This window comes from Myotis brandtii, unplaced genomic scaffold (assembly GCF_000412655.1).
Source record: "Myotis brandtii unplaced genomic scaffold, ASM41265v1 scaffold463, whole genome shotgun sequence".
Taxonomy (NCBI): Eukaryota; Metazoa; Chordata; class Mammalia; order Chiroptera; family Vespertilionidae; genus Myotis; species Myotis brandtii.
The window spans coordinates 1,876,221-1,891,651 of NW_005367694.1; the positions used below are offsets into that span (position 1 = coordinate 1,876,221).

Consider the following 15,431-nt stretch of genomic DNA (forward strand, 5'->3'; position numbering starts at 1 on the left):
CTCTAAATATCAATGGAAAAAATATCCTCAGGTGAGGATTTAAAAAAAAAAGAAATGTGTGCTAATGTTCCCACCATACTAGATGGGCTTTGAGGGCAGGGACCTGGTCTTATCATCTTTGTATTCCAGCACTGAGCCTGGGGTCTGACTCCCATAGGTCTGTGTGCATGTGGGTTGAACAAAGTTCCTTCAGAATCAATCAATGATTCAACAAAATCAGCCTCACTATACAGGACATCAGGTCAGCGTGCAGGAGGCAGCTGGTCGTTCTTTCTCTCACTGATGTTCCCATCTCTCTATCTCTCTCCCTTCCCCTCTAAAATCAATAAAAACATATTAAGAAAACAAGAAAAATCGAATGCTTCAGTATAGCCAGTGTGGTGACTGTCATAAATGCTCCAGGCTGTGCTAATGGTCCCAGGGGCCAGCCTTCAAGTCCACCTAAAACGAGTGAGTTCCATATTGACCACCAGACTCCCTGCTCATTTTCTATTGGGAAGGAACTGACTGACATCAGAACAAGAGGACACTCTGAAGGGCCGAGTGACCGTCATAAATGCTCCAGGCTGTGCTAATGGTCCCAGGGGCCAGCCTTCAAGTCCACCTAAAACGAGTGAGTTCCATATTGACCACCAGACTCCCTGCTCATTTTCTATTGGGAAGGAACTGACTGACATCAGAACAAGAGGACACTCTGAAGGGCCTCGGACACAGGGCAGAAGGAGTACCTCGCCCGCATAGCGGTTGCGCAGATTCAGCGACGCCATGAAGTTGGAGTAATCTTTCTTCACACAGGCTGGGCGCTCGGTGAGCTGAGTTGCCTACAGACAAATATCAATAATTACTTCAGACCATAGCACTGTGTTTTCCTCATGTTTACCATGGATAAACCTAAGTCCAATTAATAAGTCAGGTTCAGATCCAGGGGTTATTAAAAATCTTCAGTGCTGGCAAGTCAGTAAAATGAACTACTTTAGAAGACCCTCTAGTCTGTTATGTCCCATGAAAAATGATTTAAAAAAATTTTTTTAGCTTGAAAAATTTCTCTGGAAGGCCATCCTGACCACTTTCACCCAGTGGTGCACAGGCCTTTGCAGCGGAAACAATCACCTGATTGCCGTGAAATCACCGTTAACTGCAACAGCCATGTTGTGAAGTTAATGGTCACAGATGCCCCCTCTGCGATGGTGCTGGTGTGTGAATGTGACTTAGAGAAGGTAGAGGTGCCTGAAGTGAGAGCAGCAACAGAGCCAGTGAAAGCTCTGAGACATCCACTTGCTGCTGATGGAAAGGGGCACACTGAGTGGAGACAACCCACCGAGTGGGAAAACATCCCCCCACTGCCTCTGCTTCAGCCTCAGGCCCTAGCCCACCTCCCACCCCTCTAGGACTCCGGGTCTCAGGGACTCCTCTCTGTAACTCTGAGACGGCTCCCTGACTGCCGTGTGATGGAGTGCCGTGGGCCTGTGGACTTCTTTGCTTTCCATGGAGCAGGGCACCTATGCCAGGATCTCCAGTACAGCAACAATCAGCAACACAATAAAAAGTATCCTTTTGTCTTTAGCAACAGAAAAGGGAAAACCTAATCAAAATCTAATTTTCTAAAGAATAATATTTAAGCCCTAACCGGTTTGGCTCAGTGGATAGAGCGTCGGCCTGCGGACTCAAGGGTCCCAGGTTCGATTCCGGTCAGGGGCATGTACCTTGGTTGCGGGCACATACCCAGTAGGCTGTGTGCAGGAGGCAGCTGATCGATGTTTCTCTCTCATCGATGTTTCTGATTCTCTCTATCCCTCCCCTTTACTCTCTGTAAAAAATCAATAAAATATATTAAAAAAAAAAGAATAATATTTAAGTCTTTTAGGCAAAATATCTTACAAGTCAGCTGGCTAGAGGCTAGAGAAAGACTACAAGTTGTCACATGCATTCTTAGTCTGTGAGCCCTGCTTCTGGCTGCCTGTGTGCTCGGATTGGTGGAGAGACCGAGGTTGGGGAGCTGAGCCAATGCCACTGGGCCCTGCAGGAGCAGGAAGGCCTGCGGTGGCAGCCTGGCCTCTGCTGTCTGTGTCGAGATGCTTTTTTCTTCAGAGAAAAGACAGTGACCTTAGGTGAGTGCTCCGAGGAGGACATGGGTAAACAGACACTGGCCTCTGGCTCTGCTAATGGGCTCCTCCCTTCCTCTGAGGTCACAGGGCAGTCCTGCGGCCTCCCTCCCTGGTGCTGCACCTCCACCACACCCAATCCTTAAGGGAGAGGCAGGCAGCCTCCCCACCCTCCCTGAGAGAGTGAAGAAGCACCAAGGCAGCACAGAGCCCCTGCTGGGCCCGGAGGTTGGGAGACAACGAAGTGCAACCGTCAGATCACCCGTTCTCAACCCTACTTTGACCCTAGGCCCTAATTTACTTCAGAAAGCACTACCCTGGATGTGCTGCCCTCTGAACTAATCTCAAGCAGAACAAGACGAAGCTGAAGTTCAGCACCCACTGCGTGTTGTCGAAAGTCAACACGACTGTAAACGTTGCTGATGTGTCTACCACAGATCAGTTTCCTTCCTCAAGGATGTGGACTCACAGAAATCCAAATCTGACCTCATGAGTGAATCAAGCTTACCTCCATCAGTCCATATTTTCAAAACAGAAGACAGTGAGGAAATGCCTGCGTGACTGAGCAGCTGTTCTCTGAAGCTGGGGAGCGCTCACAAGATTCCGATCTACCAACAGACGTTTTGAGCGCCTCACACAGGCAGTTGTGGGTGCCCAGGTGGCTTTCATGAAAATACACATCAGCGTTGGCCCTTCCCCCACACTGGTCCTTCCCTTACACAGGGCTCCTGGGGAGCAGTGAGCCCCTTCACGTACCCCGAGAGTCGTGTTCTGCTTGTTGTAGCCGGCGAAGTGAAGAATGCTCTCGGTGGCCATGGCCAGCCCCGTGTGCTGGGACAGTCCCGACACCCAGTTCTGATGTTTGTTTAGATATTCCTGGAACAGGGAAAAATGCTGTTTTACTTTAAAGGTAAAAACAACACTTGATAAACTGAGGTGTGAGGTAGTAAAGCAAACTCTGGTTCCAGGGCTGGGTCTGCCCCCTCCCAACAGCTGTGGGGCCCTCAGGGAGTGAGAAAGAGCCCCCCTCTGACTGGCTGCTGCTTCCAGGTGAACAAGGACAAAGCTGGTCCCCAGAGCAGCTGGCACACAGCAAATGTGAGAGGACTGCTGATTCCTTGGGAGCATTTGCTATCTGCCAAGTGCTGGGGAAACAGCTGCAGGGCCTGGTCCTGCCGTCCACACCCAGGCAGTCTGGCAGTTCTATTGCCGAGCAGCCCTGCTGATGGGGCGGCGTGCGGACAGAGGAAGGCACAGATCCCATCAACTGGCCTCCCTCAACCCCAAACAGCACACTTACCCCACAACCTACTCCCAATGCAGATCATTCTCAGGCACTAAACTAATGCTTGGTCGGTTTGTTCACACGAGTGCTGTCTGTACTGAGATTGTGTAAAGCTTTTTGGATGGTTTGAAAGAGCTTATCAAGATTTCTTTTTGATGATTTTCAAAAAGTACCTGCAGGTGGGATTTGGTGACCGTAGGTGCCCACTTCATCGCCTCCTGTAGGATCATTTCACAGCGTGCAGCAAAGTCCTTCACGATGCTCTGAAAAGGGGTGTGATCAACCCGAGGTCAGGGTATCTGGGCTGTCAGAGGACCCCACCATACACTGTGGATAGCTATGGCCCAATTGTGTCCCGCCAAATCCATGTGGAAGCTCTAACCCCCAGCACTTCAGAACGTAACTAACTGGAGCCAGGGTCTTCAACGAAGTGATTACATTCAAATGGGATCAGGGTGGGCCCTAATCCAACAGGACTGGTGTCCTTGTAAGAAGAGCAGATGAAGACATAGTCATGTACGGAGGGACAAGCATGTGAGAATGCAGGGAGAAGAAGCCATCCACCAACCAAGGAGAGAGCTCCAGAAGACATCAACACCGCCACCACCTTGATCTCAAACTTCAGCCTCCAGAAATATGTGAAAATACACCTCTGTTATTTAAGCCACCCAGTCTGTGATACTTTGTTACGGCAGCCATAGCAAACCAACGGAGGGACTGTGCTCCAACACCAAGGCTCCTGGGTACAGGGAACCTGCACACATCTGGTTTGTAATCCTTGCATGAGGCTGTGTGGCAGAGCCCACACTCACAGCACATCACACAGCTACTCTGCAACATAAGTCCTGAGTTAGTGACTGAAGGAGCAGGAAGGTCCAGGGAGGTAAAAGCCATCACAGGGACCTCACTACTGCACATGGGGAAGTCCCTGTTGGCAGCTGGTTTGGCTGGGAGGCCCTGAGGTTGGAACGTGACCAGCCCCAGCATGGTGGTGGCACCGCTCTGAGCTGGGCTTCAATCTGCCATAGTGAGGGCTCTACGTCAGATCTCAGAGCAGTAAAGCTCGTCTCAAAGTCATGCTTGCTCATTAGCGTTAAGATGCTGTAAGCTGACAGGTAGCTGAAAACCTGTTTGGCAGTTGAACCAAGAAAAGAGCTGAGAACCAGCAGGGCTGAGTGGCAGACAGACCTGGGAGTGAGCTGGCACCCATTCATACGGTGCGACCCTGGCAACTGAGGGATAGGGCGCATACTGCTCACACCTCAGACTGCTGGAGACTGAATGACATGCTGTGTGGAACATGCTGGCCCTAACAGACACAGAAGATGGCAGTGAAACGGCCCTTAAGAAGCGGACCGCTCTGGGCCTACCTCCCGGGCTTCACATGTGTCAGGAACGGTGATCCGATAGGGGGCGTCGGGGATGCTGTAGTAAGGCTGGTCCTTGTGAATATCCTGAAAGCACAAAGGACTTCCTCTTCCAACAGCCTTCCCCCAGCTGCCCCTGCCGGGCTGTGCCTCCAGGGACGCCGGACAGCAGAGCATTTGCCTTCTGTCCCCCAACTCGTCCCATCTGTGCTAGGCTTCCAAACTTGCTGTGGCTTACTGGGAAAGGTCAGGGTAGGATTTGGGCTTCCCACCCCCAATTAAGCCACTTGGAGCATGAATCAGGCTCAGCGTATGGTGGGCAGGGACACTTACTGCACTCAGCGACAGGGACAGGGTCTGGAGGATGTCCAGCATGGTCTTCAGCACCGTCCCGCTCCACAGCAAGTGGGGAAACCTGCACCGAGAGTCACTTTTCAGGGACCAGGAGCCAAATCCTAGGTCACCTACGTTCCTTAAAGGGAGGCTGAGAGTCCCACTTCTGGCTGCCCAGCTGAGGGTCAGAGGTCAGGAGACTTCCAAGGCAGAGCACCAGTCAGAAAAGCTCCCAGGCTCCTGCTAGTCCCATTGCTCATGGCCAAGTGACCTGCTTCCAACCCGATTGTCTTGGTTACCCAGTGGCCAGGCCACACTCCCCACTCCCCGCTCCCCAAGGGAGCCTTCCCTTTTACGACCAGGGCTCCTCGATGTTTTCACATTGTGGCACAAATGGAAAATGGCAGTATTTGCATGACACAGAAGGTCTGCTCCTGGAGAGGGGCCCCAGGGTGGAGGGGACAGACTGCACAGCTGTGGTTCGTAGTGACTCCAGCAAACGCTAGCACTCTTGGGAGGCTGCATCGCTTTGAAAGCTTTAATTCTGACTCCATTTTTTTCTGGACTGATAATGTATCGAGATCACACAGGTATATGTGTACACACACACAGAGCATTAAAAGGAAAATGAGCGTACTTATCCACCAGGCCAGACAGGTACTTGTCCGCCACCCTCCGTATCCTCTTGTGAATGTGGTTGAAGTTCACCAAGAGGAACTGCGCGTGCCGCTCCAGCTCCTCCTCATTCTCCTTGGTCTTTGCCTGGAGAGTCAGAAGAGACAGGTACAGCAGGCGCCCTCTGTGTGCCCCTGGCAAACACGTGCTGGCTCTCTGACAAGGCTTACTTTATCCGCCATCATGTTTAGGAAGGCTTCAAACACTTTGTCTGCGACGGCGATCACACACTGCATCATCCCTGAAACAAGAAGGGTCAGGAGCATCAACAGAAAGGGACCAACCCCAGCTACTGTCAAATGTTTTGTTTGGACATAATTTTAGACTTACTGAGGAGTTCCCACACACCCTCCACCCAGCTTCCCCTGATATTAACATTGCATTTGTCAAAACTAAGAATTGGAAATTGATACAATATGATTTCCTAAACTTCAGGCTTTATATGGATTTCTCCAATTTTCCCACTAGCATGTATCCCTTTTCTGTTCCAGGATCCAATCCAGGATGCACATGGCATTTACTCATCGTGTCTCCTTGGTCTCCCCCAATCTATGTTGATTCCTCAATGATCGTGACATTTCTGAAGAGCATAGGTATTGTGTAGGAGGGTCCTCAATTTAGGTCTGTCTGATATATTTGCTCATGATTAGACCAAGGAAAACAGCACAGAAGTTAAGTGCCCTCCTCCTCGCATCCTATCAGGGCGTGGTCTGGCCTGACAGTGTCCTGGGAAACACTTGTGGTCCTAAGTGGGGTCTCCTCATAACCAGCAGGACTACCAAGGAGCCCTTCACAGTGAGGAACAGGGGCTGTGACCACACCACGCTCTCCCTTGGCTAATGGAGCATTTCTAACTGGCTACTTGGTAGGATGCTTTGTCCATCACCTGCCCTTTCTACCCGGTCCCTCTCTGAGACCAGGCATGACCTTCTTCCCTAGACGGTATAGCTCTTTCCCGATTACAATGGAAACTGCATGTCTTTATCTCACAAATACTTAATGGAAGAACTAATATTTACTAATATTTTACACACACACCCTAGTATATGTGATTTTCTTTTAAGCAAAATAATAAAAATATTTTATTCATGTTCAAATTTGATAATTTTTCTTTTGGGAGTCCCTTTAAATTGGTTCTGCTCTGGACTTTAAAAGGCATGACTGTTCCTTGGCAACAACAAGATGCTCCTGGTCCAACAACGACCCTCTAAGGAGCCCAGGATCCTTTGAGCAGAGGATAGTATTAGGGGCTGAAATCTGGGGGCTGGAGCACACTTGAGCATTGATGGTGGGCAAGAGTGATGCTCTTTCTGCTCTTAGGCCTCTTGCAGTAGTGGCAGAGTCACAAAGATATGTATTTTTTAAGGTTATATGTTTTATATTGATCTTTCCACACAGACAGAAAATAGGGAGTAGTATCCCTTTTTACCTTATAAAGCTCAGTTCATCACACAAGTACCACAATAATAAACTTACCAGACTTGTCTTTCTGAATAGCTTTATCCTCAAAGTAGCAGAACATGACCTGGAAGCGGTCAGGATCTGTTGAGCGCAAAACCCTAACAAGGAGAGAACAGCTTTGAGTAAATTTTGAAAAATCCAGGCCTTCCCTGTCACAGGCTAGATACTGCCCAGGAATGGTGAGGCTGTGAGGAATGGATGGGCTACCCCATTTAGAGGGAGAAATGCTGACATGGACTTCCTAAAGGGTGATGTCCACCACCTACCATAACATTCCCACACTGTTCCACCCAGCAGCCCACCACTAGTGACAGATCTTAAGGGTTATATGCATGAGGATTCTCCTAACAGCCCTGGCTGAATGTCCATCATCGGGAGACGGGTCAGATAAACCAGAGTACATCCATCCACTGGCACATCACATAGCCACCAAAACGAGAGGCGTCTCTGTATGTGCCGCTACAGAGAAATACCCAAGACAAATGGTTAGATGAGAAGAACAAGGTGTGGGGGAAACGAGTTTCCTAAAGGCCTCTGTGTACTTGGTGAACGTGTAGGATACACATCCTTGCATATGCATAGAAGATTTCTAGAAGGGAAAGTGAGAGGCTATCAACAGTAGGTATCTAAGGATTCAGGGCCAGGAAAGTGATGCTTGTATTTTTCATCTTTAGCATCTCCTCTATTATCCCAATGTTTTTATTCTCTATTTCACTTTATGCACCTTGAACATTTTTATTTTTAGAATAAAAAGTATCTTTAACCTTGGGGAAAAAGAGAAAGGAAAGAAAGGCATGTGCTTGAACTGTGGCCCCTGTGATGAGCTGTTCAGAGTTTGGGGGGCTCCACAGGGAGAATGCAGGCACAAACACAGGCCAGCGCTCCTCAGTGTCTGTGGGCACCCACCTTTAGACAGTTATGCTTCAGTGGGTCAAGCTTGGTGGCTTTAGGCATATGCGGTTTCGAGCGTTCATGTGCACACAGCTTCAACACAATTTTTCACATTTTTACTTGTCTTAAAGTTCTCCCAATAACTAGAGAATCTGAGAATCTGAGCCAGGTTCTTGAATAAAGGCTTCAGGTTTGCTTCTCCGTTCTAACAGAGGGTCTTGGGGACTGGCAGGCAGCACACGGCAGGAGCTGGGCTCATGGGAGCCGCTGCGGCCGGTCCCGTCAGCCTTCGTCTGCCAGCCAAGTCAACAGCCTGACAGAGCCTGAGCTCACCATTCATGGGCACACTTGTGAGGAGCAGGAGAGCTCTGCCTGCAGGTATATGAGATTGAGAGCATCTGGTATGACTTGTTTTTCTTTAAAAATGTATTATTGTACATAGGGGATTGTGGTGAGATCAAGGTTTTTTTCCCCTCTACTTATATCCAAGTTTTTGTGTAATGTTCTCATATTACTTTTGTAACAAAACAAAAAACAATTACAATGAAAAAAAGAAAAGCAAGTCAAAACTCCCTTAGCTCTGTGTGGGACTCTGGGAAGAATGAGTCACTCGTTTTTAAATTCTGCTCTGCTGTGGGGTCCTCGGGCTGCCTTAATCTATTTTACATGTTGAGCTTTCAAGTGTGAATTTTTACCAGAAGATTTTGTAGCACCAAATAAAGGTTAAAATAATTGTTACCCAAATATCTTTCCTTTTAAGAATTAATATTTTCTTTTCCAAACCATTTGAGAAAGACATTATTCTATGATATTCTATCCTGTGACTTAACAAATAGGCTAAGTGTAATCCGACTTTTTTTGGTGACAGGGATGCATCACTCTGTGGCTCGTGTATTTGGCTATAGGGCAGCATGCCTCAGTCTTATCTCGGTGGGTCTGTAGCGTCCATAATGGCAGCCATAAACAGCTGAATTCTGAGCATTCTGGCTGCTTCTTCCAGCCTTCATTTACGAGAGGCAACATGATACAGTGCTTAAGAGACTACATATGTTTCAATCTCAATTAGGGATTATTACCTTGGGCAACTAACTTAACTGCTCAGTCTCACTTAACTGCAACTAACTAATCTGCAAAATGGGTATGAGTGCCTACCTCACAGGCTTGTTGAAGAGCGTGTAAATGCACCAAGGCACTCAGTCCAGGCTAATACTGATATTGTCATGATGACAATTATAGATCATTACAATTATTATAGCTATTAGGTCCTCTGTGGCTACGATGCATCCCAAGCATCAGGCCACCTATGGGATTATTTTGGACAGGCACCTTCCCATTTCCTGTTTGTACTCTACTGTGATCCTGGAAGCCAGCTGAATGGGTATCTCAGTGAGGGCTGCTTTCCAACAGGGCCCTCTCGCAGGCAACTGGACTGAGTTTGCAGCATCTATTGTGATTGCTCAGAAGCCTATTCCCTCTGGGGAAAGGATAACACCAGAGTTTAGACACCTGGGCAATGATTAGATGTTTGGTGCTCAGGAAGGAGGAACACACAAGAAAAGCAAAGGGAGTGCTCTGTTTGTTTTTAAGAAAGCTTGCATATCTTGGTAGGGATTTTAAAAAAGTTCCATGCACGTCCCATGCCTAGATGGTGCGAAAACGTAAACCAGCACAAATGTGGATGTGCGGGAGGTGAAGGCTTGTCTACCTCATATACTCCAGCCGGTACACAGACAGGAGATAGGTGGACATGGCAAAGTCCAGCTTGTTGATGAGGGCAGACACTTCGGGGGCAGGATCCAGCAGGTTGATGATGGTGCTGCGCAGCTCGTTCAGTTCAGCCTAGAGGGAAATGAACACTTGAGGTCTCACGTGGGCTCTGGAGGGGAAGCTAGCCCTCCCCCAGGAGACACAAACCCCAGGGGCTGATTCTGGCTATTTCATGTTAAATGAAAGGACCTGCTCTAATTATTCAAGACTGCTCAGCAAAAGCCCTGTGCTGCACCATCTGGCCTTGGGAGGGCAAGAATCCTTACGGGGGTGACTGTGTCGTTTTTCATGGCCGAGTTATACTGGAGGACAGACCGCAGTGGCTCTTTGCTGGGAAAGGTGAGCAGGGGGGACTTGGTGGCTATTTCACAGACCCCCTCGTACCATTCTTCTGGCCAGAGTCCTGGAAGAGAATGCACAGGAGTGAGATGACAGCCCTGGTCATGAAGCACTATGGTGGGGTTCACACTGGCAATTTCTAGAGTCATGGGTCCCTTGTTTAAGTCAGTTTTCCCAAAATTTGGCACAGATACAAATCTTTTGGATAACTTACACAAGTTTTTCCTAAGCTATGTGGTAGTCTCAGGACCCTAAACCACATCTGGGAGGTGTAACATTTGCAAATACTTGTAGGAAGCAGCAGCTGCATTGCGCTAATTTAAAATGTGTGCACAGTCAAAATAGGTTGAGGCCTACCTCACCTTTGTTTTCACTCTGCACGCTGTCTTCCCTGGAAAAGTGGACATGCCCCTACCTGACCCCTCCACGGCGAATCCCATCAGAACAGAATAGAGCCAGAAGTCCCGGAAGAGCTTCTGCAACCGTGGCTTAGCTTCCTTGATGGGCGGCAACCGTCGGGTAAGCTGATGTGCCAAGGAGAGAGGGAGAAAAGGTTATTTACTCAAAAAACCCTAAAACCTACAGAAGTGAAATCAACCACAGATTCATTCTTCAAGAGCATCCTCAGGAACCTGTCCATTAGACTGGATAGGAAAAGGCACAATGAGCAGTAACCAACACTTGGTAAGTTCCCCGGTTAATGTTCATTCATTCAGCAAACATTTATTAGCTAATAAAAACACCATTTCTGCACTTTAAGGTCTTTCTGCCTAATTTGGAGGCAGGTGAGCAAGCACAGTGGGTGGAGTTCCTGGAGAAGTGTCATGAGTCTCAATGTTAGCACGCAAGTACACTTAGCCAAGCAGAGAACAGAGAGCAGACTGTCCAGCATCAGCCCAAAGCCTGGGAATGTGGAGGGCATGGAATACTTAGGGGAAAGCAACAATGAACTGGGGCGAGGGCTCAGGTGAGGATGTAAATGGAGAGACTGAGATCGTGAGAAATCTTGTGGTGGAGGAGAAGTGGCTTTCAAATCTTTTCCAGCACCCCAACTTTTCAGACAATAATCTTGAGCAGAATCCCAACATGTGCAACAGGTAGAGGCAGAGCTGTGCAGATGTAGAAGTGAGGGACTGAAGGCCCTGCTCCCCTGCTCCAGACGGTGACTCCTCAGGTGGGGAGCAGGGAGTGGCTCCTCAGGTGTGTAAAACGGTTAAGTCTGTGCACAGTGCCTGCTAGACAAGTCGATCCTCACAGAACCCCAGCAGATAGATGTCGAGCCCCCATACAGGGAAGGGGGACTCTGTGCTTGTGCTTATGAGCACCAAATACAGGCCAGGCCCTGGGTCAGGGACACAGAGGTGGGATAGATGATAATCCCCATTGCTGGGGGTGCAGAGTGAGATAGCACTTTCACACTGGCTGGTAGATTATAAATTGGTATAACACTTCCTATAAAGTTATCGACACTAATAAAAGACAAAGATGCTAATTGACCGTACCTTCGCTATGCCCATCAGCCAATCAGAAGAGTATGCAAATTAACCCAACAAAGATGGCCGTTAAATTTGCATACTGCAGGTAGGGCGGGCAGTGGGATCCAGGCCTCGGATCCGTGACCCGGTGAGGGAGCAAAGCGGTGGAGAAGGGAGAGAGCGGAGGCAGCGGAGAAGGGAGCGAAGCCCGCCTCGGTGGGCTTCGCTCCCTTCTCTGCTTCGCTCCGGTCTCAGGAAGCCCTATTCTTGCAGGAATAGGCACGAGGAAGCCCTATTCTTGCAGGAATCTTCCTGCAACGGGCCTCTAGTCTATACATATAAAAGGTTAATATGTGAAGTGTCCCTGTGGTAGTTTGACCAGGAGACCAGGAATTCTATCGCTCACTATGACATGTGCTGACCACCAGGGGGTGGTGTGGAACAAAGGAAGGCCCTGGCCAGCAGCCGGAAGACCCCAATTGGCCCTGATTGCCGGCCAGGCCCAGGGACCCTACCTGTGCGCAAAATTTCATGCACCGGGCCTCTGGTTTAGTAATATACATAAAAATTCTAAATATCCCCATTTTACCTAAAATCTCAACTCTAAAAATCTAGCCCTGGTTGATGTGGCTCAGTTGGTTGAGTATCTTCCCATGTGCTGAAAGGTCACCAGTTCGATTCCTGGTCAGGTCACATGCCCAGGCTGTGGGTTCCATACCTGGCCAGTGTGCCCAAGGAAGGCAAATGGTAGATGTTTCTCTCTCACATCGAGTTTCTCTCTCTCTCTCCCCCTCTCTTTCTAAAATCAATAAAAACATTTTTAAAATCTGATATAGGCATAAAAATGTAATATTTATTATAACAGCAAAACAAACAGGAAAAACACTAAATGTCTACCTAGAGGAGGCATTTAAATAAATTATAGTATATTAAAAATCATATTTTCTAAGAATATTTGGTAACACAGGTAGAACTCACAATATTTCAAGGGAAAAAATACAAAATGTGTAAATAATATGATACAGGTTTAAAATATATGTGTATAAACATATATTCATAGAAAAAGAAGGGGAAATACCAGCTGCATATTAATAATTATTTCTGATGGTTGAATTGACAGGAGTTTCTATGTTCTTCCTTAAGTTGCCTGTACTTCTTAGAGTTCTGCCATAGACGTGTTCTTTCCATAATCACAGGGAGGGTGCAGGAGCTGGCCTAGGGCTTGGTAACATGCTGTGTGGGAGAAGAAACAGCTTTTTCTCAAAAGCCACCAGAACGCTATGTCCCTGGGAAGTCAGTTGAGACACTTAGGGGTGCAGGTGGACTCTGGGAAGGGGCTGAGGAGGTGGAGGAATGCAAAGGAGGGCAGCAATGAACAGAAGCTTCCTATTTAAGAAGCCCAGTGCCACACAGGACACTGCCACGAAAGCACAGTTAATGAGGGGTTACTACTATAAGTGCCAAAGGTGACCAAGTTCCAACCAACATTTAAAATATATATGTGTGTGTATTATTTATTTCAGAGAGGAAGGGAGAGAGAGAGAGCTATATTTAGAAACATCAACGATGAGAGAGAATCATTGATCAGCTGCCTCCTGCATGCCCCACACTGGAGATTGATCCCGCAACCTGGGCATGTGCCCTGACTAGGAATCGAACTGTGACCTCCTGGTTCATAGGTTGATACTCAACCACTGAGCCATGCTGGCTGGACAATCAACATTTTTTGAGTCCTGAACTCAAAAAATAGACAGCCATTTAAGATGCCAGAATTTGTCACAATAAGCAACACACAGATGCCCACTGCAGGCCCCTTGTACACCTGCAGTTTCCCCTGAGTCTCACTTTAGAAAGTCTGTGGGTACTGAAATCAGGGAGCAGTGCTCTCTTATAAATTGGTTTTCCAGACAACTCAGAATGTTCTTATAATATTTTAGATTACAAAGTTAAAAACAAATAAACAGTCCTAGCCGGTTTGGCTCAGTAGATAAGAGTGTCGGCCTGCGGACTGAAGGGTCCCAGGTTCGATTCTGGTCAAGGGCACATGCCCGGGTTGCGGGCTCAATCCCCAGTGGGGGGCTTACAGGAGGCAGCCGATCAATGATTCTCTCTCATCATTGATGTTTCTCTCTCATGGGGGATCCTGCTTCCTTCTATGAAATCAATAAAAATATATTAACACACACACACACACACACACACACACACACACACAAATACAAGTAAACAAATCATAGCCCCACAGATTGTGAATGCCTAGGTGGACCTGAGTTTGAAAAGCACTGCTCCGCAGTCTTACAATGGATAGGAGAGCTGGGCTGTAAATTCTGGCAGAGAAGACAGTGACCCTTGACTGAAGAAAGGTCTCCCTATGCTATAAGTCACAAATCTCATCCTCCCTCTTCCCCTGTCACTGAGCTCACGGAACCCACCTGCCTCACAACCATGTCAGACCTGGAGGCCAGGACGAACTCAGGCACTGCGATTCATCCTAGAGGCAGAATTCATAGTTAGAGGGCAGACGAGTGACCTTTACTTTCATGGAAGCAGTACAGCTACCAGCCCTGAAGTAACCCAGCCCCCAAGCTCTGAAAAGCATCTCTATGGTGGCTTTAGCGAGACTGCTTCATCAGCCCATCGACACAGTGACAGTCATGAATTCAAAACGCCAGCTACACCAGAACTGCAGCCGAGGAGTCACAAGTCACTCAGCAGTAACCAAAGACACAGTTGAGGGGTATGTGCTGACAAAGCTAGTTGAGTGGTGTTTGATTTGGGACATATTTACTTTGGAAGATACGCAACAACAGCCCAGCACCAAAGTTCACTTTGAAATTGTGCTGATGACCTTGGCTGATTTCATCTCTGAAACACACTTCACAGAAGCACAGAGGTGAGTTTGTTTCTAACATTTTTGCTGATTATAAATTCTCATTTGTGGTTAGAGATGGGCAACTGGTGTATTTCTCTATCAAACTACAATTTCAAAAGCTTTCTATACTATCTTAGAAATGGAAAAGTGTTTTATTTTTTAATCTGCTTATTATAAAAAAATTTCAGTTACATTATTGGGACAATTAATGAAATTAAAAACAGGAATTAGAGTAGGAAAAGATTATACCTATGTTAAGTCATTTGCTTTGGATAACTGTACTGTGATGATGTATAAGAATATCCTTGTTCTCAGGCATTTTTCCCTGGAACATTAGAATTAAAAGTTAGAGAGACAAAATATAAGGGACTTACTCTCAAATGGCTCAGATAAAAAAAGGTGTATGAGTGTGCCTGTACGTACACACACAGATAAACACACATATATATATGGAGAGAGAAAAAGAATAATAAAACCACTGTTCCAAAATATGACATCTGGAAAAAGGGTACACAGGCTTTTTTTCTCTCTGCTGTTCTTTGAATTTTTCTGGAAGTTTGAAGTTATTTCAAAATTAAAGGTTTTTTAAAACTTCAGGCAGTTACTTCTTCTCCCATCATCCCTGCCCTGTTTGGGCCTGGAGATAACAGTCATGAGGAACAAGGGTGTCCCAGTGTTAAGCGCTGAGGTGTAACCAAAAACAACGCTTCTCTTCAAAGATAGTAATCTGGACTTAAACATAACCGAGTGAATGTTTTATTTTTATTTTATTTTTTAAAATATATTTTATTGATTTTTTACAGAGAGGAAGGGAGAGGGATAGAGAGTTAGAAACATCAATGAGAGAGAAACATCGATCAACTG

General features: G+C 47.2%; 2 protein-coding genes across 2 annotated transcripts in view; one reads left to right on the forward strand and one right to left on the reverse strand.

Annotated features, from left to right (window-relative positions):
• The window catches only part of PI4KA (phosphatidylinositol 4-kinase, catalytic, alpha), an 86,038-nt gene that overhangs the window by 21,648 nt on the left and 48,959 nt on the right, over positions 1 to 15,431 (reverse strand). Inside the window, exons 19-29 of the mRNA XM_005875507.2 lie at positions 10,636 to 10,744; positions 10,148 to 10,284; positions 9,820 to 9,953; positions 7,239 to 7,321; positions 5,933 to 6,003; positions 5,725 to 5,849; positions 5,088 to 5,169; positions 4,758 to 4,841; positions 3,561 to 3,650; positions 2,859 to 2,978; positions 729 to 821 (exon numbers count right to left, since the gene is read on the reverse strand). Coding sequence (XP_005875569.1) covers positions 729 to 821; positions 2,859 to 2,978; positions 3,561 to 3,650; positions 4,758 to 4,841; positions 5,088 to 5,169; positions 5,725 to 5,849; positions 5,933 to 6,003; positions 7,239 to 7,321; positions 9,820 to 9,953; positions 10,148 to 10,284; positions 10,636 to 10,744 — 1,128 coding nt within the window. The remainder of the gene's footprint in view (positions 1 to 728; positions 822 to 2,858; positions 2,979 to 3,560; positions 3,651 to 4,757; positions 4,842 to 5,087; positions 5,170 to 5,724; positions 5,850 to 5,932; positions 6,004 to 7,238; positions 7,322 to 9,819; positions 9,954 to 10,147; positions 10,285 to 10,635; positions 10,745 to 15,431) is intronic.
• The window catches only part of SERPIND1 (serpin peptidase inhibitor, clade D (heparin cofactor), member 1), a 12,132-nt gene continuing 10,984 nt past the window's right edge, over positions 14,284 to 15,431 (forward strand). The window contains exon 1 of the mRNA XM_005875505.2: positions 14,284 to 14,588. Within this exon, the coding sequence (XP_005875567.2) occupies positions 14,299 to 14,588 (290 nt within the window). The 5' untranslated portion in view covers positions 14,284 to 14,298. The remainder of the gene's footprint in view (positions 14,589 to 15,431) is intronic.